At 39.9% G+C, this 21398-nt stretch overlaps 1 protein-coding gene across 1 annotated transcript; it reads left to right on the top strand.

The window, feature by feature from the left end:
- The first annotated feature begins 376 nt into the window (after nucleotides 1-376).
- On the top strand, nucleotides 377-4680 carry LOC136519941 (uncharacterized). The gene is made up of 4 exons (XM_066513321.1): nucleotides 377-661; nucleotides 1079-1188; nucleotides 1288-1329; nucleotides 4394-4680. The coding sequence occupies exons 1-4, from the start codon at nucleotides 427-429 to the stop codon at nucleotides 4400-4402; spliced, it is 396 nt and encodes a 131-aa protein (XP_066369418.1). The 5' UTR covers nucleotides 377-426; the 3' UTR covers nucleotides 4403-4680.
- The last annotated feature ends 16718 nt before the right edge of the window (nucleotides 4681-21398 follow it).

Here is a 21398-nt window from a genome sequence, read left to right as displayed (position 1 = left end):
AAATAACCCACTCTAGCCCTCCTGTTTGGCTACTTTAGGGCTAGTTGAACTCCAACTAGCCTAAACTAACTCTAACCCATGGATCCAAACAGGGCCATAGAAGAAATTTTTGTGCATGGAAAATGCGCGGGGAGAAAGGAAGCAACGTCCCGCTGGCTGCACCTGCGTGCATGCAAGGCAGGGAAGGCGCGGTGACGGGAAACGTCCTTGCATGCGTGCATGCAAATTCTCTGGAGCTCGTCCGCTGATTCTGGGCGCCGCCCACACGGAATAGTTAACTCACCAGCGCGATGAAATCGGACCGGAGGGAGTACATTCTGAACCTGATTTACAAAGCTGCCAAACAGGGCCACAGACTCCCTTAAATCCTGACCGAGAGGCCGGCTGCAAATTCTTATCTCCCCTTCTCTCGAATTCTGGATCTGGATGATATTGCCGTCAATGGCGGCTGGCAGTGGGAGTAAGGGGAAGGAGACGGTCTCCACGGTGGATGGGGAGATGGCCTCGGATAAGGAGGCGGAGGAGAAGCCTGTGCAGGCGGAGGAGGACTGGTGGTCGTCGGATTCGGAGGGAGGGTCCTTGGTAATGGACGACGAGGACGAGGACGACGGCAAGGAGGAGGACGAGAATGCGTTGGCCCAGTGGGTAAACACCGGTCTAGGTGAGCTAAACTGCCCCCACCATCCTTAGTCCCACTCACGCCGGACGGCCGGAAGGAAACCATAGCACGTAGCTTGTACTTAGTGTTCTGGGGTTGGGTGGAGCCCGGGATTAGGGTAAGGGCTGCTTAGTGCGTGGGCGATTTCGACTCCGGAGCCGCGGATCGGCGGAAGGGTGCTGCAGCATGCGATAGTATTTGTGGTTAGCCAGCTGCATCGGTGGATCTGGCGGGGGCGATGGAGCCTTTGGCCTCTGAGCCTTCACCTTGATATGTAGTCGATTAGTGAGCTTACGTTTTTCCTCGGAGCCTTCACCTGGACAACTGTAATACTGCTTGCCTTAATTTGCTAGAATTCTCTGTTTTACCAGTTGGTACGTGCTTGGGACTAAAAGGCTTGGTTGTTGTCTGTTTTGCCAGCTGCCGAATTGGGGCATGGTGGGGTGATCTTGGTGCTATTTGAGACACCCTCTGGCTTTGCAATTTTTGCTTATGATGGGGTCAAGTTATATAAATCAGATGCGCATGAGGTACTTGTTTGATTATTCCGGTTTGATTGATTCATGTGCCTGTTTGCTCTTCTGGTTTTTGTATCAACCTAATATTTCTGTATTCTCTATAACGTGCAGAGCATCTGGGCAGACTTCGTCATTGATTATGCAGCAAACCGTGTTAGTATCCCTTTCTCCTTCCGGGTCTAACTTTTATTATGACGCTTGTGTTCAATTTGAACTGAGCAGCTATCTTCATGTTGGCAGCTTTTATTTATTCTTTGCATTGAAGGAAGAAATATGAACACAAAAGCTCTGTTGGCCATTAGCTGGTTATTTAGCAGACTCCACGACCCATTTTATTCTCCATAAAGCTATTAGGAAAGCATGTAGCATGTCTCTATTGTTTTGCTTATGAATGCATCCCCAAAAGCTATTTTTTCTAGAAAGGTCATTATGGGTCGGTGTGAAGAGATACTCAAAGAATAGATGGGCACACATTGGTGATATCCTAGGTGGTATTTGCATATGCAATTTCTGTCTAGCTAGTGATGATTTGAGGCCTGACTTGGTGATGGTATTACTGCTATCTAGTATGGCCTGTTTTCAAAATAGATTCGTTCTAACTGTATTAGCTTAACACATGAATCCAGTCACCACAGGAAACACGTGATTTGCCGAGCGCAAAAATCTTTGCCGAGTGCCAAATTTTGGGCATTCGGCAAAGACCTACTTTGCCGAGCGCCGCACTCGGCAAAGACCTACTTTGCCGAGCGCCGCACTCGGCAAAATATGGCACTCAGCAAAGAGGCCTTTGCCGAGTGCCTGGCGCTCGGCAAAGACCTGCACTCGGCAAAGGCTGTCGGCAGACACTCGGCAAAGATTGGTAGGGCCTAACGGCATCCAGCGGCGTCCTCTTTGCCAAGTGCCCCCCGTTTGGCACTCGGCAAAGAATTTATTTTGCCGAGTGCCAAAACTTGGCACTCGGCAAAAAAAAAATTTGGTTTTTTGCCACCAATTTTTTTAAGCTTTAGTACACTACCACAAACAACATGTTTAAATTTGGGACATTTTCATTGCCTTTTGTCATATTTCTATAGTTTATTTTGTTTTGTTAAATTTTTCCGAAAAATATAAGTTTGAACTGCGGGTGCATTGAATAATGGATTACATTCATTCAAAAAATGTTATCCTTGTTTCTTAATGTAAATTTAGGCTAAATCCATGAACTGTCTCGAAATTTCGATCAACGTGCTCACGGGGCAACGCCGTCAACTTGCGTGGGAGTGGTTTTTTAATTGTATAAAATGCGAACGAATTCCAAAAATCATGAAACTTGTCGAGTTGTCGCCGTATCGTATGCGTATGCCGTGGAAAAAATTTGAAAAAGTTTCAACCACGTTGTCACGTACGATGCTCACAAACCAGGACATCTGATCACATGTGGCTACTGTTTTTATAATGTTTTGATTTAATCTTGTTAAATAGGCAATTTTAGCTTGTTTTGCTTGTTATTCTCATATCTAAAGTTGTGGTGCTCCAATTCCTATGAATTTTTTTTTTGTAGGCTACTGATGCTATATGTGTGATGAGGTAAAAATTTCATGTTCATTATATGTAGTATGGTTGAGTTAGTGATTTAAATTGATTAATGCTTGATAATGGTTTTAAATAAGTTATAATTTTTTTGTAGGTGTAAAAATGGAAAATGTGGTTCCACTACCTTTGTATGATGTTGTGCTACCATAATAACATATAATATGGCTATATGTTTATATAAAATAATGATCTTTAGATTTATCTTGTTCTCACATGTTTTTTAATAATTAAGATTTGTCTTTTTCAAAGCAATTAGATTATAAAATCTGAGCATGTGAAATTTGTATAGTAGCCATGTTTTGATAACACATACCACTCATAAAAACATCAACCCTAAACTATTTGTTCTCATACATCACTAAAATTTATATATATGTTTATTAGAAGAAATAATTAATAAAAGCATAATTATAGATAAAGCTTGTAATTGTATTTGGTGATGCTTTGAGTGATTGATGTTCAATAAAGTATTGTTAAGTATGTTAGTGCTGGTTGAAGTTCATGAATGGCTCATGTGTGTATGCCCTTTGTTAGCAAAACAAGTGAAACATCAAATTGTTATATTCTGAAATGGTTGCATGTGTATTTTCTGTTGTGATGATATGTTCATGATGCAAATGATGTTTTCTATAGATATGTTGAATACAAAAGTTGTAGATAATTTCTTTATATTGCTTGTCCTAAAATTTTATGATTTTAGGCCTAATGGTTTAGGAGTTATAGATTTTACAAGTTTGCTGTCAGGTTTTGTATGACCTCTGGACAGATCTAAATGATTGTATTGTTTGTCTTATTTAAACATGGAATAATGTATTGGTTATAATAGGAGAAGTGTAGTGATTTTCATTAGCTTTCCAAATTGTTGAAGATCACCCCTTTTAGTGACCTAAATCTCTAGTTATGTGCTTGTAAAGTGGAGTGACAGATTCTGTCCTAATCTGTACAGAGATGTCTTCTTTATGATGTTTGACCTGGTTCACTTTGGAATTAGCTTGTGGTGTTTATAACAAAGTTGTGCATGGTTTTCTAAGATTTCTAACAAGTCTAGAACTACTATGTTGTGAAACCTAGAACTCAATTTATTGCTGTCAGAAGTTGTGTGTCAGATTGTGACCATGTTTTGGATAGAATTGTTGCTTTGTGTGTTTAAGGCCAAATAACTGTTGAATCACCTAAAGATGATAATAATAAAGTTGTATATAACTTAATAAGATTTCTACAAAGTTAAGGATCATGCTTGTTGGATGGTTAGAACTCCAGTTATACATTTTTGAAGTTAATGTCAGTTTTCTATCCTTATCGGTACAGACCTGAGATATTGTCATATTTGATCATGTTAACCTATGAGTTAGCTTTTGGAATGAATAACAAAATTGTAGACAATTTCATTAGCTTTCCAGAAAGTCAAAGATCACTATTATTGAATGATTGTAACTTTAGTTATGGTTGAAACACGTGACTGCTGTACTGCTGTCCAAATTCCGTGTATGCACTTAAGTTGATTGTCCATTCTTGATGTTGCTGGTGCATGCTCTAAATTATGTAGCCCTAGTTACTTAGTTGAATGACTTGCTATCTAGTGCTTAAATCAATATGATGTGACCATTCTTCATATTCATGTACTTGCATCTTGCATCTCATCTAGGTGCGCTAAATGAACCACGTGAAGGACGTGATGTTGGTGCCGAACCCAAAGATGGAGTTTGGTAAATCTATCCAGAAGACGGAAGGACTAAGCAAGTGCCAAGATGGGAGATGCTCACCAAGCAAGTGTCGTCTAATAAACACTAACCTAGTGTTGGATCCTAGGCAAGCCTTAGAGCATTCTAAGCCTCCTATGTTTTTATAAATATCACTTGAGTCATTTATGTTTGATGCATTCGGTTGTAAGAGTTGATTAGAACCACTTGATGCATAGAACTACCTTGTCCAGAATTATACCTTGAACCTAATGTTGGTCTAGGATCGAATATATGCTTAGCAATGCTTAGACCGGTAGAAGTCGGGTGTTTTCCTATTACCTACGAGATATAGGTGGATATCAAAGCACGGTTGGCTATATTTGCTATCGTCGAAATAACCATGTGGATAAATAAAAAGATATCAGACGGGATTGTGATAGAGAAGCAACAAGGCATGGAGGTCTTGGTGCCTATTTATCCCTGTCTATGTGGTTAAGCACCGATTCGTTGGACGTCCTCATGTCATGTTGAATGCATGTCTAACACTTTGTTGGCCAGATAAGTCGTTCCGACCACGAAGCCGAGTAGCTCAACTCAGGCCGAGACTCGGTAAGTGAAAGTGCACACCCTGGTTGGTAGTAAGGATGTGTGGAGAGCCAATGGCATGAGTCCAGGGGTAGGCTAGGCCTGATCTTCCTGACAGATTGGTTGAATCTCTGAGGGTGCGGCGCTGATCTGACCAGCGAAGTTGGTTCCTAAGTTGTACCAAAGGTAACCTAAGACTACCTTGGCATAGGTATGTCTGGGTTTGTGTTAGGAATAACTCCCCAGCTGGATTGGAATCGATTCAAGTCACCGTCTCTTCCGGATAGTGAGAACTTGACTCAGCAGCAGCAACGTAGCATTAATTGATGGAATTTGATGGTTATGATGAATATGGAAATGTTACACCGGCTATGGTTACTATTGCATGTTACTAAATGATATTCCACATGTTTGGCACATGTTAGATGCTAATCTAGAGATGAATAGCTATAATTAACTTGGTTATCGAATTATAAAATGTATAGCTCAACTAGTGGCATTAGGTTATAAGAGTTGATTGGAACCACTTGATGCATAGAACTACCTTGTCTAGAATTATACCTTGAACCCGATGTAGGTGTAGGATTGAATGTATGCTTAGCAATGCTTAGACTGGTAGAAGTTGGTTGATTTTCTATCACCTGCAGATATAGGTGGATACCAAAGCATGGTTGACTATATTTGCTATCGTGGAAATAACCATGTGGATAAATAAAAAGAGACCAGGCGGGATTATGATTGAGAGGCAACAAGGCATGGAGGTCTTGGTGCCTATTTATCCCCATCTATGTGGTTAAGGACCGATTCACTATATGTCCTCATGTCATGTTGAACGCATGCCTAACACTTAGTTGGCCGGATAAGTCATTCCGACCGCGAAGCCGAGTAGCTCAACTCAGCTCAACTCATGCCTAACACTAATCTAGAGATGAATAGCTATAATTAACTTGGTTACCGAATTATAAAATGTATAGCTCAACTAGTGCCTTTTATGCAAAATTTTGTCAAGCTAGCTCCACTTATAAAGCCTTGAATACTCCTTGGTGTCACTTTATTTCTGGTTTATGATGGGTAAGTCTAGCTGAGTATATTCGAGTACTCAGGGTTTAGCCCACCATATTGCAGATGAAGTTCTCGGCCTGCTGAAGATGGTGGCTAACCGTTGGTGAGCTTGGTACATTACATGCTTGTTTTAGGTACATTACATCAACATGCATCCATCTTAACTAGTGGAAAAGTTTTATGAAGTTTGGAATCAAGAAGTCACATGAAATGATAAGTTATGACCTTGATTGAATTGCTTTATCAAGTAAATGGGAATATGAGATGTTGACCAAACCTTGCTACCTTGCCCAAATGACTCTAAATGAACACTACAACAAAAGTCATGAAGGGTTCCTGTTGAGCAAATGTCAAGAAAAGGCCTCAATTGGTCAAAAACCCTAATTTCAGGGTTTAACGAGGTGCTGCTTTGACCAAGATGAAGAAATGGTTTCTGTACCAGACATGAAGTTTGACCTTTAATAAAAATTGAATTTTGAGTAGAGTACAACAAACTTTATTTTAGGATCAAGACCTGATTCAACTCCTAAATGGCTCAAATAGAGGACTCAAGATGAAATCAGCTGCTGTTTCTAGGCTCTAAATAATTTAAGTCCGGAATTCATCATCATTGACATTGGCGTTATGCGTTCTCTAAAATTTGTGAAACACCTCAAGTTGAGCCAAAATTAAAAGTTGGAATATATGTTTCGAAGAAGGACATACAAAAAGTTGGAATCAATTTGACCACGTTTTGACCAAGTAATTCGAGCTCAAGCAGAGCAAGGCTTAATCCTCGATTAGTCACTGACACTGTCAACTTCGGGCTTAATTAGGCGCTAATGGAGAGCTCCAATGGCCAGGCACCCTTAATTAGTTTTGTAGATCATTAGGTGGGCTGCTACTTTGCTTTTGGGCCCAAGGTCCAAATCGGCCCGTAGCTAGCCCAAAAACAGCGCCCACCTTACCCACATCGCTGCTCGCCACGTACTCGGTAAAATGCCCCATTGGGCGATGCGTGTTTGGGACGTGGAGTCCATGCCTGAGCACACCCACACCTCCTTGCTGCATGCCCCTGCTCTCTCCTAGCATGATGGGGATGTTGAGACTCCTGAGCGCCCCATGCCTCGCTCACACGCTTCTCGTCCCTCGCCCTCTACGCTGCACCCGTGCGCCAGAGTGCGCTCACCATGGCCACCGGCGACTGTGCACCCATGGCCACCGTGGCAAAGCCCCTAGCCCATCCACACTCGTTGCTTAGCACCTCTAGCCATCTGAGGACCCAAGCCAGCCCCACGCCCCTCTAGCGCCACCTCGCGCCATCCCCCAGCCAGCGAAGCGCTGAAAAGCATCACCGCCGAAGCCATGCCCATCAGCCGACGCCTGCTGCCACTGCCGAGCGGCTGCTGGCTACAGCCATCCAAGGCCAGGGCCAGGCGTGGCCTCGGCGGGCCACTGCTAGAGCTCGACCGGCCCTTCCCTGCCACCGACGATGACCTCATCGGCCGGAGCTCGTCGATCCCCTGCATCCGCGTCGAGAGAAAGAAGAAGAGGGGGGTGAATCGTAGATAGAAACTCTTTACTGGGTCTAGTTGCTTAATGCCTAGACACATGCATTTACATATATGGGCTTAGTCAAATAGAAGAAAAGTTTGTGTTCACTTTGTAAAAATGTTTTTCCTTTTTCTTTTTGGGAATATTGCAATTATTTAGCTAAAACTTTGGAAAATCATAATAAATTGTAGAAAATCGTAAAATAGCAAATGAGGACTTTTTTGAATCCTTGTGAGCAGATATACACAGTAGAGTCATAATATGATATCTGTTAGTAGAAATTTTCTGATGTTTTTATTTATTCTTTTAAAGTGCTTTAAAAATACTTTTAAGTTGGATAGATGCATATCTTGAGTTATGGAAGTCCAAAAATGGTAATTATAGTTGTGTTAATCTTGTGATGACATGATCTAGCTAATAAAAATATTAAACATGCTAGTTATGTACTGTTTTTATAATGTTTTGATTTAATCTTGTTAAATAGATAATTTTAGCTTGTTTTGCTTGTTATTATCATATCTAAAGTTGTGGTGCTCCAATTGCTGTGAAATTTTTATGGTAGGCTACTGATGCTATATGTCTGATGTGGTAAAAATTTCATGTTCATTATATGTAGTATGGTTGAGTTAGTGATTTAACTTGATTAATGCCTGATAAGTGGTTTTAAATAAGTTATAATTTTTTTGTAGGTGTAAAAATGGAAAATGTAGTTCCACTACCTTTGTATGATGTTGTGCTAACATAATAACATATAATATGGCTATATGTTTATATACAATAATGATCTTTAGATTTATCTTGTTCTCACATGTTTTTTAATAATTAAGATTTGTCTTTTTCAAAGCAATTAGATTATAAAATCTGAGCATGTGAATTTTGTATAGTAGTCATGTTTTGATAACACATACCATTCATAAAAATATTAGCCCCAAACTATTTGTTCTCATACATCACTAAAATTTATATATATGTTTATTAGAAGAAAGGATTAATAAAAGCATAATTGTAGATAAAGCTTGTAATTGTATTTGGTGTTGCTTTGAGTGATTGATGTTCAATAAAGTGTTACTAAGTATGTTAGTGGTGGTTGAAATTCTTGAATGGCTCATGTGTGTGTGCCCTTTGTTAGCAAAACAAGTGAAACATCAAATTGTTATATTCTGAAATGGCTGCATGTGCATTTTCTGGTGTGATGATATTTTTGTGATGAAAATGATGTTTTCTGTAGATATGTTGAATACAAAAGTTGTATATAATTTCCTAGTCTTGCTTTTTCTAAAAGTTTATGATTTTAGACCTGATGGTTTAGGAGTTATAGATTTTATAAGTTTGCTGTCAGGTTTTGCATGTCCTCTGGACAGATCTGAGTGATTGTATTGTTTGGCTCATTTAAACATGGAATAATATATTGGTGATAATAGAACAAGTGTATTTATTTTTATTTTCTTTCCAAATTGTTAAAGATCACCCCTTCTGGTGGTCTAAATCTCCAGTTATGAGCTTGTAGAACAAGTGTATTTATTTTCATTATCTTTCCAAATTGTTAAAGATCACCCCTTCTGGTGGTCTAAATCTCCAGTTATGAGCTTGTAAAGTGGAGTGACAGATTTTGTCCTAATCTGGTCAGAGATGTCTTCTTTGTAAAGTTTGACCTAGTTAACTTTGGAATTAGCTTGTGGTGTTTATAACAAAATTGTGCATAGTTTGTTAAGCTTTCTAAAAAGTCTAGAACCACCTTGTTGTGAAAACGAGAACTCAACTTATTGTTGTCTGAAGTTGCGTGTCAGATTCTGACCATGTTTTGGACACAATTGTTGCTTTGTGTGTTTAAGGCTAAATAACTATTGAATCAACCTAAAGATGATAATAATAAAGTTGTATATAACTTAATAATATTTCTATAATGTTAAGGACATTGCTTGTTGGATGGTTAGAACTCCAGTTATGCATTTCTAAAGTTAATGTCGGTTTTCTATCCTTATCGGTACAGACCTGAGATATTGGCATATTTGGTCATGTTAACCTATGAGTTAGCTTTTGGAATGAATGACAAAATTGTAGATAATTTCATTAGATTTCCAGAAAGTCTAAGATCACTTTTATTGAATGATTGTAACTCTATTTATGGTTGAAACATGCGACTGCTGTACTGCTGTCCAAATTCTGTGTATGCACTTAAGTTGATTGCCCATTCTTGATGTTGTTGGAGCATGCTCTGAATTATGTAGCCCTAGTTACTTAGTTGAATGATTTGCTCTCTAGTTCTTAAATCAATATGATGTGACTATTCTTCATATTTATGCACTTACATCTTGCATCTCATCTAGGTGCCCTAGATGAACCACGTGAAGGACGTCATGTTGGAGCCAAACCTGAAGATGGAGTTTGGTGAATCCATCCAGAAGACGGAAGGACTAAGCAAGTGCCGAGATGGGAGATGCTCACCAAGCGAGTGTCGTCTAATAAACATTAACCTAGTGTTGGATCCCAGGCAAGCCTCGAAGCATTCTAAGCCTCCTATGTTTTTAGAAATATCATTTGAGTCCTTTATGTTTGATGCATTAGGTTATAAGAGTTGATTAGAACCACTTGATGCATAGAACTACCTTGTCCAGAATTATACCTTGAACCTAATGTTGGTCTAGGATCGAATGTATGCTTAGCAATGCTTAGATTGGTAGAAGTCGGGTGATTTCCTGTTACCTACGAGATATAGGTGGATACCAAAGCACGGTTGCCTATATTTGCTATCGTGAAAATAACCATGTGGATAAATAAAAAGATACTGGGTGGGATTGTGGTAGAGAAGCAACAAGGCATGGAGGTCTTGGTGCCTATTTATCCCCGTCTATGTGGTTAAGCACTGATTCGTTGTACGTCCTCATGTCATGTTGAACGCATGCCTAACACTTTGTTGGCCAGATAAGTCATTCCGACGACGAAGCCGAGTAGCTCAACTCAGGCCGAGACCCGGTAAGTGAAAGTGCGCACCCTGGTTGGTAGTAAGGATGTGTGGGGAGCCAATGGTGTGAGTCCAGGGGCAGGCTAGGCCTGATCTTCCTTACAGATTGGTTGAATCTCTGAGGGTGCAGCGCTGATGTGACCCACGAAGTTGGTTCCTAAGTTGTACCAAAGGTAACCTAAGACTACCTTTGCACAGGTATGTCTGGGTTTGTGTTAGGAATAACTCCCCAGCTGGATTGGAATCGATTCGAGTCGTCGTCTCTCCCGGATAGTGAGAACTTGACTTAGCAACGGCAACGTAGCATTATTTGATGGAATTTGATGGTTATGATGAATATGGAAATGTTACACCGGCTATGGTTACTATTGCATGTTACTAAATGATATTCCACATGTTTGGCCTAGGTTTGTTGCTAATCTAGAGATGAATAGCTATAATTAACTTGGTTACCGAATTATAAAATGTATAGCTCAACTAGTGGCTTTTATGTAAAATTTTATCAAGCTAGATCCACTTATAAAGCCTTTGAATACTCCTTGGTGTCACTTTATTTCTAGTTTATGACGGATAAGTCTAGCTGAGTACATTTGAGTACTTAGGGTATATCCCGTGATGTTGCAGATAAAGTTCTCGGCCTGCTGAAGATGGTGGCTAACCGCTGGTGGGTTCGGTGACTCTATATTTATTTCTCATCTATATGCTTTTGTCGGAGGATGTCACTTATGCTAGCAATGTATTTGGAGCTTATATTATTATAATCATTTGAAAGCTATGTTGTTTTCACTAATCGGTTTTGAAACCCATACTTGTATTATTATTTGTGAACTCATTGTAAACATTATTTCCACTGTATCTCTGTGTATGTGATGTGTATTTGCTTAATCACTCGATCTTAGTTGTGATGTTGATTTACTGAGGTCCTTCGTGATACTCGGCGGGCTACCGGGTTTATATAAGTGAAAGTATGTGCGCGTCAACGTGTTAAACGGGGGCAGTCATACTTGACCTTTTATAAATTGGGTGGTTCTGTCATAGCTGGCATTAGAGCAAGATTAAGCATAATACTATCATGTACTTAGTTTTTAAAACAAAGTTTTGTTTTAAAAAACCTATTTTGACTAAAACTTTAGCTACAGGCAAATTTGTCAAAATCAATTTGCAAAACTATGCTAGCGACAACATCTAGTTAAGCCCAATTAAGGACTATTAGGTGGCAATAAGTAAACTAACACTAACTATGGGGGGTTACTTTCTTGCAATTTTTATTTCGTCATCCATATGCATGCTATTATATGGATGCCATTCGCTTGAGTGGTATTGTATGGATCAATATACCTCTATGCCCAAGTAAGATGGTGAGTGGTATGACCGCAAGATGTGAGCGTGTGGTCAAAGGGAAGAGGTAGTTTTGATACTTAAGTATATATATCTCATATATATGCGGAAGTATCTAATTGTGGGTTAGCTATGGTATGGCTATATATGCATATTCTATAGGGAGAATTATCTATTTGGCACTGAAACAAACCAGTCTTTCGCATTTGGCACTAAAAAATTCAAACTTTCTTATCTGGCGCCAAGTTGAAATTTCCTTCCCTAGATGGCACTACCATCCATTTAGACCAGTAATGGTGTTAAGTGCCTCATAAAATGACATGAATGCCCTTGTTCATAGTAGAAGCAGTGAAAAGAATAAATGGAAGGACCTGTCTGCCGTGACCTTCTTCGTAAAAGAAAACCAAAGATCGATGGAAGAGGAAGAGAGGATGGTGGAGCGGAGGATCCTACGGCCGACAGCGCCGAGCACTAGCCGCGTGCGTCCTCAAGCAGGGCGACCTCACCCAGTGGAGGCTAGTCACGGCGTGGTGGAGTCATGGCAGCCTCGCCTACCAGCGGTCTAGCGATGTCCCATCGCTGTGGAGGCGGCAGGGCTGGCTCACGGTCTGGCGCTCCCGGCAGCCCAGGGTGTGGTAGAGGCGGCGTGGCAGCCTTGCTAGCCAATGGCCATGGCTCTGGGCGCACAGGCCATGGGGCAGCCTCCCCCGTCTGTGGTTCCAAAGAGCAGCGCGTAGCGGTTCCTTGATTCAATTCTCTTTCGTCTTCCCCCATCGAACTAGGCCAGCATCCCCACTGGTGTCTGGTATCCGGCCGCTCTTCTCTGTCTAGCAGAGTCCTTGTTGCCAGCATTGCCAGGCACTCGCGTGTCCTGCCATTGGAGCGGCGCGCCATCCCATTGCCGGTGGATCTAGGGAGCACCTCTATGTCGCCCAGAGTGTGTCAGCGTGTGGGAGGGGACTATGTATATTTTCATTTTCTTTTTCTTTTTTGGTTCAGGACCGACCAGTGGTGGTTTCTATTGTATCAAAATTATTGTAGCTATGATTTTTGTTTTTCTTCCGTAAAGACAATTATTGTATGAATTGTGACATGTCCATGTCCACGCTTTGTAGCTATGAAACATGTATTTTAATTAATTTTTTATATGCAAAACCTTTTTAAATAATAAGTTCCTCTTTCTAAAATGGTTATTTACATGTGGATTAGTGAATAACATAATATTTGAAATTTATTGATTATTTATTTGCAGTTTTTTATTATCAAAATCCCATGTTTTAGTTCCAAGTATATTTGTGATATTTATGATTTTCTTATTTGACAACTTGTCCATTTATTCTTTTCATATTTGGCATCACTGCTTCTACTATGAACAAGGGCATTCATGTCATTTTATGAGGCACTTAACATCGTTACTGGTCTAAATGGATGGTAGTGCCATCTAGGGATGGAAATTTCAACTTGGTGCCAGATAAGAAAGTTCGATTTTTTTAGTGCCAAATGCGGAAGACTGGTATGTTTTAGTGCCAAATAGATAATTCTCCCTATTCTATATGTATGTATAGATGTATTTACTTTTGGGTAGCTTTGATACGGAAGTATATATATGTGGGTATATATATGAAACTATTTAGCTTGCAACCAAGAGCCCAGATTTTCATTTCTGCATATATAATTGAGGGGTTGGGCTGAAATGAAATCCTTCTGTAGGTACGCTAACCACGAAGGCATAGATTGAATATAGCTGACGACTAGCTATATATCGAGAGAGTACGTGTTATGCCACCGACATAGAACGTGATTGCCGCCTTAGGCTAGCAATTTTGTGAGGACGAATAGGACGATCATGCATCATGATTGTGTTTGTGCATAAATATGGTTCCCTCACTTTGTTCTAATACTAAGTGACTTGTGATCAATGTGATGTTACTATCTTCCCTATGTGAAGCTAGGCAAAATGCCTTGTTCCACGCTACTTGAATAGTTGTGCGATTAGCTTTCCCTTGTATGTTTGCTTCCAAAGGAAATAGATGACAAGTTAGTAGTTAGCAAAAACTTCACCCCCTTGAAAACTAAAACAGGTAGTGATACCTTGTTAGAAGCCTGCACATCCTTTTCTTTTAAATATAATGTTAGGTTCTTACTTTCAAGTTATCTTCACATTAGTTCTTTAGACGTGTGGAGGCTCGTTATCTAGGTAGTGCCATTGCTGTCACCCCTTTTGTCCTCGGTAAGCATACGAGTGTTAAAGAGCGCTATTCTGGAATAGCATCCAAGTTTTGATAATCTCATGGTTGTCGTCTCCAATTAAGTTCTCTCTTAGGAGCCTAAGCCTGTACACGTGGTTGCTAGCCCTTGAACATTATGATACGAAGACCTATATCCATGCCTTTGCTTGACCTTGAGCCCAAGCTTGGTTCCCTTGATTGCTTGCATGTGTCATGGTTGTCTCACTCCTATGTGGGAAGACCCTACATAAAATCCTTATCAAACCTCATCGCTCCTTCTCCTATAGATGATCTGGTGCAACGCTAATCGCTATCTACCCTGGCTTTGGAACCTTTTCCTCGCAGATCATATCGTTGCTTTATCGGTCTTGATCTTATGTTGCTGCTTGGCAAGACCAAATCTCATGTTAACCTTTATCTGGTAATCACTTTGGTGGACACAAGGCGTATATGGAAATTAAGCAAGAGTCCCCTGCTCAGTTGTCTTCAGCAATTAAGCTATGTTCTCTTGCACTATGCTTTAATCTTCGGATCACCACCTTGTTAACTCCTAACCTTGTGACTACCTTTGCTTGCTATCTCCCCTTTGCATAGTGCTTGTTCATGCAACCCAATCTGTGCAACATGAAATTTCACTTTGGGTGTGTGATCAGTAATGGTGTCATGAGTAGCAACTATGGTGCCGCAACGAAACTGAGAGCCTCCTGTGGGCGCGCACACAAGGTTGTGCTGCTCTGCACGCGCTGGTATCGAGGTTCCTAGTCATAATCCATTGTAGAACTATACCGATGTGTTATTTTCACATGAGCTCTTCTTTGGTTATCTCTCCGTATCTAATCCGAAGATCCTTATATCAGACAAAAAGTAGTAGAGCTTCCTTCTGAAGTTGCAAAAAGGATAACCTTTGAAGAATAGGTCACTGACATGAACATTGGCAGACTGCAAGAGGTGGTAGACAATTGACTCTACTTGACTATCCCTATAATGACATCGGTCATCTAGTGAGCAACTTATGTCATCCCCATTGAATTAGAAAGGTACACAACATGTAACATTGGATATGTTATTAGTCGAGTGACAATGGATGGAGATATTATGTGCTGTAATAGGTCACCTGGTACACATGAGCTTTCTATCCAAGTTCTTGATCTTTAGGTGCAAGATGATCATGCAGTCAAAAATGACCTTCTTCGGTGTGACCCCTTCTCTGCTGACTTCCATGGTGACAATCGGTTTGCACCTAAACTACAATCGTTGCCGTCAACAAAAAAGTTTTGGAGCCTCAAATGTTGAGAGACAATTAATTAGTTACCAGTAGGAAGGGTTAATCTCTAGCTAGGTAACGACTCTTTGGTAACTACGAAGGCAAGGTCTTATAGAACAATGTTAAGCAAAGAAAGAGCAAAGACAGTCAGCGATGCTAGTACTGCTTTCTTCTCCAAGCCCTGTGTCATCTAGTCAATTCCATCTTGGACAATCACATGGGTAGTGCAAGATACTGTATCGACTAAGTAAAGAGCTAGAGAAAGCATGTCCCTAGTTTTGGTCAGCATTGTTATGTATATGGTGCTATCAAAGGATTTGTTCAGGACTCTATTGGAGAAAGTACAGAAGGGTAGTTAGAAATGGTCCCTTATCTTGTAGGACTGCCCCTCTACACGTGAAGTATGCATTGTGCCCTGCAAAAATAGCCCAGAAGTCTAATGCTTGTGCATCGTTGAGCTGGTGCCTAAATCAACGGTTGAAGTTGTTCCCTGGGAAGCTTATGAGGAAAACCCTAGCCTCCATCCTCAGCGAGAAATCTACCGCTATCATAAAAAGAGTTAAATACTGCGAACACACTTTCCAATGTGTAAATCAAAAGAAAAGAAGAGCGGGAAATCTATCGAGATTTCATGGCACTAAACCGGTTATCTTGAAGCCAGTGATTAGTGGCTCAAACATGGTTGAATTCACACCAAACTTGATGATCTCATTCCTCGCTTAAGGTACTTAGATGTCTTAAGTTGGCTTGAGGATTGGTTGAGTAAAGCATCGGATTTGAGAGATGTTTTGATAGTTCGGTCCCAAAATTTCAGAACAAAGTAGTTTTGGTAGATGATTTGTTTGGATAGTCAAACGGTGTCCGTTTGAGCTAAATTTTGGTCAGTAGTTAAAGGATTCTTGGATCTAAATGCTTACCTAAATATGTGCAAAATGGAGTAGTAGTTTGTAGGATATGAATGGATTACCGAGAGGTACAGATTCTATGATTTCTCTGCTAACTACTATCATCCCTCACATTAGAAACGTTGTGTTTGTAATTGATGCCAAGAGTAGCAACATGATCAATGTTTTGCCGTTAGATAATACTTTAGATGCCCTAGAGAAGACTCCTTGCACCCCATTGTGCCTTGCTTTTGCCCTCTCATATCAACAATGGTTGAGCAGCCAAGGTGTGCTACAAGTCAATATGTGCCTTTGCGAGTCGAAAACAATTTAAAAAGTGTCAAACAACAGATTTTAGATTATGCTTATGAGTTGTTGATTGACATTAGAGAGGAAGCTTCAATGTCAAATGTAGTCCAACAAGGCTAGTTTGCTGCAGTGTAAGTCAACCCTACTTACTATGCAACAGCACCATGAAGGAAAGTTATACTTAATACTGGTGGCATACTGTTTTTCCAATTTGTGTATACTTGCAACTTTTGTTGTCCTCCAGACCTCACTGTCATCCTTCTTTAGTAATGATTTCCATGGTGGACTTGTCCTTGGTACCTTCCATGTGTTTTTACCCAAGAGGTTGCCTCAGATTCAACCTAGATAACTGTTGCCGCTTGGATACGAGGATTCCCTCAAATAATGATCGTCGAAAATGATGAGTCAACAGAGTCAGCTATTACATTCACCGCTCACTCAACGGACTCAGATAATAAAGTGTTATCATTAGAGAAAGAGAACCATATACATGGAACATTATATAGTTTTCCATCGGGTGGCATCTGAGTGATTGAACAGTTACGATCGACATAGATATTGTTTGTTGGTTACTCGGTTTCTCACCACCACAGAGGATGGTTGCCTGTCTGTGATCTCATCCCTTATGAAAGGTTGTACTCAAGCTACTTTGGTAGAGAACTGCCATGGGTGTTAGTCATGAGTTAAGCAGTGAAATTGGAAGTAAGTAGGATATGTCAAGCAATGATTAAGTTCTTGAGTTCATAATTTGGAAGTAATGATGAAGGTATTGGGGCCCAATCTATGAAATTGAGTCACAACCTAAACTTGAACAACACACCTTTGCTTACATGTGGACCCTATTTAAGATTAGGCATGAGTAATGTTAAACATACTTGCTTCATGTCCATTACATCAACATGCATCAATCTTGACCAGTGGAAAGTTTCATGAAGTTTGGAATCAAGAAGTCACATGAAATGATAAGTTATGACCTTGGTTGAATTGCTTTATTAAGTAAATGAGAATATGAGATGTCGACCAAACCTTGCTACCTTTCCCAAATGACTCTAATTGAACTGTACAACAAAAGTCATGAAGGGTTTGTGTTGGGCAAATGTCAAGAAAAGGCCTCAATTGGTCGAAAACCCTAAATCCAGGCTTTAATGAGGTGTTGCTTTGACCAAGATGAAGAAATGGTTTTTGTACCAGACATGAAGTTTGACCTTTAATAAAAGTTGAAGTTTGAGTGGAGTACAACAAACTTTATTCTTGGACCAAGACCTGATTCAACTCCTAAGTGGCTCAAATAGAGGACTCAAGATGGAATCAGCTGCTGTTCCTAGACACTAAATAATTCTAAATCCAAAATTCATCGTCATTGACATTGGTGTTCCACGTTCTCTAAAATTTGTTAAACACCTCAAGTTGAGCCAAAAGTAAAAGTTGGAATATATGTTTTAGATAAGGACATACAAAAAGTTGGAATCAATTTGACAACGTTTTGACCACGTAATTCGAGCTCGAGCAGAGCAAGGCCTAATCCTCGATTAGTTGCTGACACAATCAACTTCGGGCTAAATTAGGCGCTAATAGAGAGGTCAAATGGCCAGGCACCCATAATTAGTTTTGTAGATCATTAGGTGGGCTACTACTCAACTTTTGGGCCCAAGGTCCAAATCGGCCCGTAGCTGGCCCAAAAATGGCACCCAACATACCCACATCGCTGCCCGCCATGTACTCGGTAAAACGCCCCAATGGGTGACGCGTGTCCGGGATGTGGCATCCATGCCTGAGCACACCCGCACCTCATTGCCGTGTGCCCCTGCTCTCTCCTTGCATGATGGGGATGACGAGACCCCTGAGCGCCCCATGCCTCGCTCACTCGCTTCTCCTCCCTCGCCCTCTACGCTGCACTCGCACACCAGAGCGCGCTCACCATGGCCGACGGCGACCATGCACCCATGGCCACTACGGCGAAGCCCCTATGCCTTCCACACTCGCTGCTCAACACCTCTAGCCATCTGAGCACCCAAGCTAGGCCCACGCCCCTCCAGCGCTGTCCCCCAGCCAGCGAAGCACCAGAAAGCATCGTTGTCGAAGCCATGTCCTTCAGCCGCCACCTACTGCCACTGCCGAGTGGCTACTGGCTATAGCCAGCCAAGGCTGGGGCCAGGCATGGCCCTGACTGGCCACTGTCAGAGCTTGGCCGGCCCTTCCCCGCCACCGACGGCGACCTCACCAGCTGGAGCCCGTCGATCCCCTACGTCCACGTCGAGTTGGGGGTGAATCGTAGATAAAAACTCTTTACTAGGTCTAGTAGGTTCATGCCTAGACACATGCATTTACATATATGGGCTTAGTCAATTAGAAGAAAAGTTTGTGTTCACTTTGTAAAAATGTGTTTCCGTTTCTTTTTGGGAATATTGCAATTATATAGCTGAAACTTTGGAAAATTATAATAAATTGTAGAAAAATTATACAATAGCAAATGAGGACTTTTTGGAATCCTTGTGAGTAGATGTACACAGTAGAGTCATAATATGATATGTGTTCGTAGAAATTTTCTAATATTTTTATTTATTCTTATAAAGTGCTTTAAAATGCATTTAAGATGGATAGATGCATATCTTGAGTTATGGAAGTCCAAAAATGGTAATTACAGTTGTGTTAATCTTGTGATGACATGAAATAGCTAATAAAAATATTAAACATGCTAGTTATGTACTATTTTTATAATGTTTTGATTTAATCTTGTTAAATAGGTAATTTTATCTTGTTTTGCTTGTTATTCTCATATCTAAAGTTGTGCTGCTCCAATTGCTGTGAAATTTTTATGGTAGGCTACTGATGCTATATGTGTAATGTGGTAAAAATTTCATGTTCATTATATGTAGTATGGTTGAGTTAGTGATTTAACTTGATTAATGCTTGATAAATGATTTTAAATAAGTTATAATTTTTATGTAGGTGTAAAAATGGAAAATATGGTTCCACTACCTTTGTATGATGTTGTGCTACCATAATAACATATAATATGGCTATATGTTTATATAAAATACTGATCTTTAGATTTATCTTGTTCTCACATGTTTTTTAATAATTAAGATTTGTCTTTTTCAAAGCAATTAGATTATAAAATCTGAGCATGTGAAATTTGTATAGTAGCCATGTTTTGATAACATATACCACTCATAAAAATATCAGCCCCAAACTATATGTTCTCATACATCACTAAAATTTATATATATGTTTATTAGAAGAAAGGATTAATAAAAGCATAATTGTAGATAAATCTTGTAATTGTATTTGGTGATGCTTTGAGTGATTGATGTTCAATAAAGTGTTACTAAGTATGTTAGTGGTGGTTGAAGTTCTTGAATGGCTTATGTGTGTGTGCCCTTTGTTAGCAAAACAAGTGAAACATCAAATTGTTATATTCTGAAATGGCTGCATGCGCATTTTCTAGTGTGATGATATTTTCGTTATGCAAATGATGTTTTCTGTAGATATGTTTAATACAAAAGTTGTATATAATTTCCTTGTCTTGCTTTTCCTAAAATTTTATGATTTTAGGCCAGATGGTTTATGAGTTATAGATTTTACAAGTTTGCTGTCAGGTTTTGCATGTCCTCTAGACAGATCTGAACGATTGTATTGTTTGGCTCATTTAAACATGGAATAATGTATTGATGATAATAGGACAAGTGTATTGCTTTTCATTAGATTTCCAAATTGTTAAAGATCACCCCTTTTGGTGGTCTAAATCTCCACTTATGCACTTGTGAAGTGGAGTGACAGATTATGTCCTAATCTGGTCAGAGATGTCTTTTTTGTGATGTTTGACCTGGTTAACTTTGGAATTAGCCTGTGGTGTTTATAAAAAAGTTGTGCATGGTTTGCTAAGATTTCTAAAAAGTCTAGAACCACCTTGTTGTGAAAGCGAGAACTCAACTTATTGCTGTCTGAAGTTGCGTGTCAGATTCTAGCCATGTTTTGGATAGAATTGTTGCTTTGTGTGTTTAAGGCCAAATAACTGTTGAATCACCTAAATATGATAATAATAAAGTTGTATTTCACTTAATAATATTTCTGTAAAGTTAAGGATCATTCTTGTTGGATGGTTAGAACTCTAGTTATACATTTCTGAAGTTAATGTTAGTTTTCTATCATTATCGGTACAGACCTGAGATATTGGCATATTTAGTCATGTTAACCTGCGAGTCTTATCGGTATAAACCTGAGATATTGGCATATTTAGTCATGTTAACCTGTGAGTCAGCTTTTGGAATGCATGACAAAATTGTAGACAATTTCATTAGCTTTTGAAAAAGTCCTAGATCACTTTTATTGAATGATTTTAACTCTAGTTATAGTTGAAACACGCGACTATTGTACTGCTGTCAAAATTATGTGTATGCACTTAAGTTGATTGCCCATTCTTGATGTTGCTAGTGCATGCTCTGAATTGTGTAGCCCTAGTTACTTAGTTGAATGACTTGCTCTCTAGTGCTTAAATCAATATGATGTGACCATTCTTCATATTCATGCACTTGCATCTTACATCTCATCTAGGTGCGCTAGATGAACCACGTGAAGGACGTGATATTGGAGCCAAACCTGAAGATGGAGTTTGGTGAATCCATCCAGAAGACGAAAGGACTATGCAAGTGTCATGATGGGAGATGCTCGCCAAGCGAGTGTCGTCTAAGAAATACTAACCTAGTGTTGGATCCTAGGCAAGCCTCGGAGCATTCTAAATCTCCTATGTTTTTACAAATATCACTTGAGTCATTTATGTTTGATGCATTAGGTTATAAGAGT

This window comes from Miscanthus floridulus, chromosome 18 (assembly GCF_019320115.1).
Source record: "Miscanthus floridulus cultivar M001 chromosome 18, ASM1932011v1, whole genome shotgun sequence".
In the NCBI taxonomy this organism is placed as follows: domain Eukaryota; kingdom Viridiplantae; phylum Streptophyta; class Magnoliopsida; order Poales; family Poaceae; genus Miscanthus; species Miscanthus floridulus.
The sequence above is the reverse complement of the archived record's forward strand: the minus strand, read 5'-3'. Positions and strand labels throughout refer to the sequence as shown.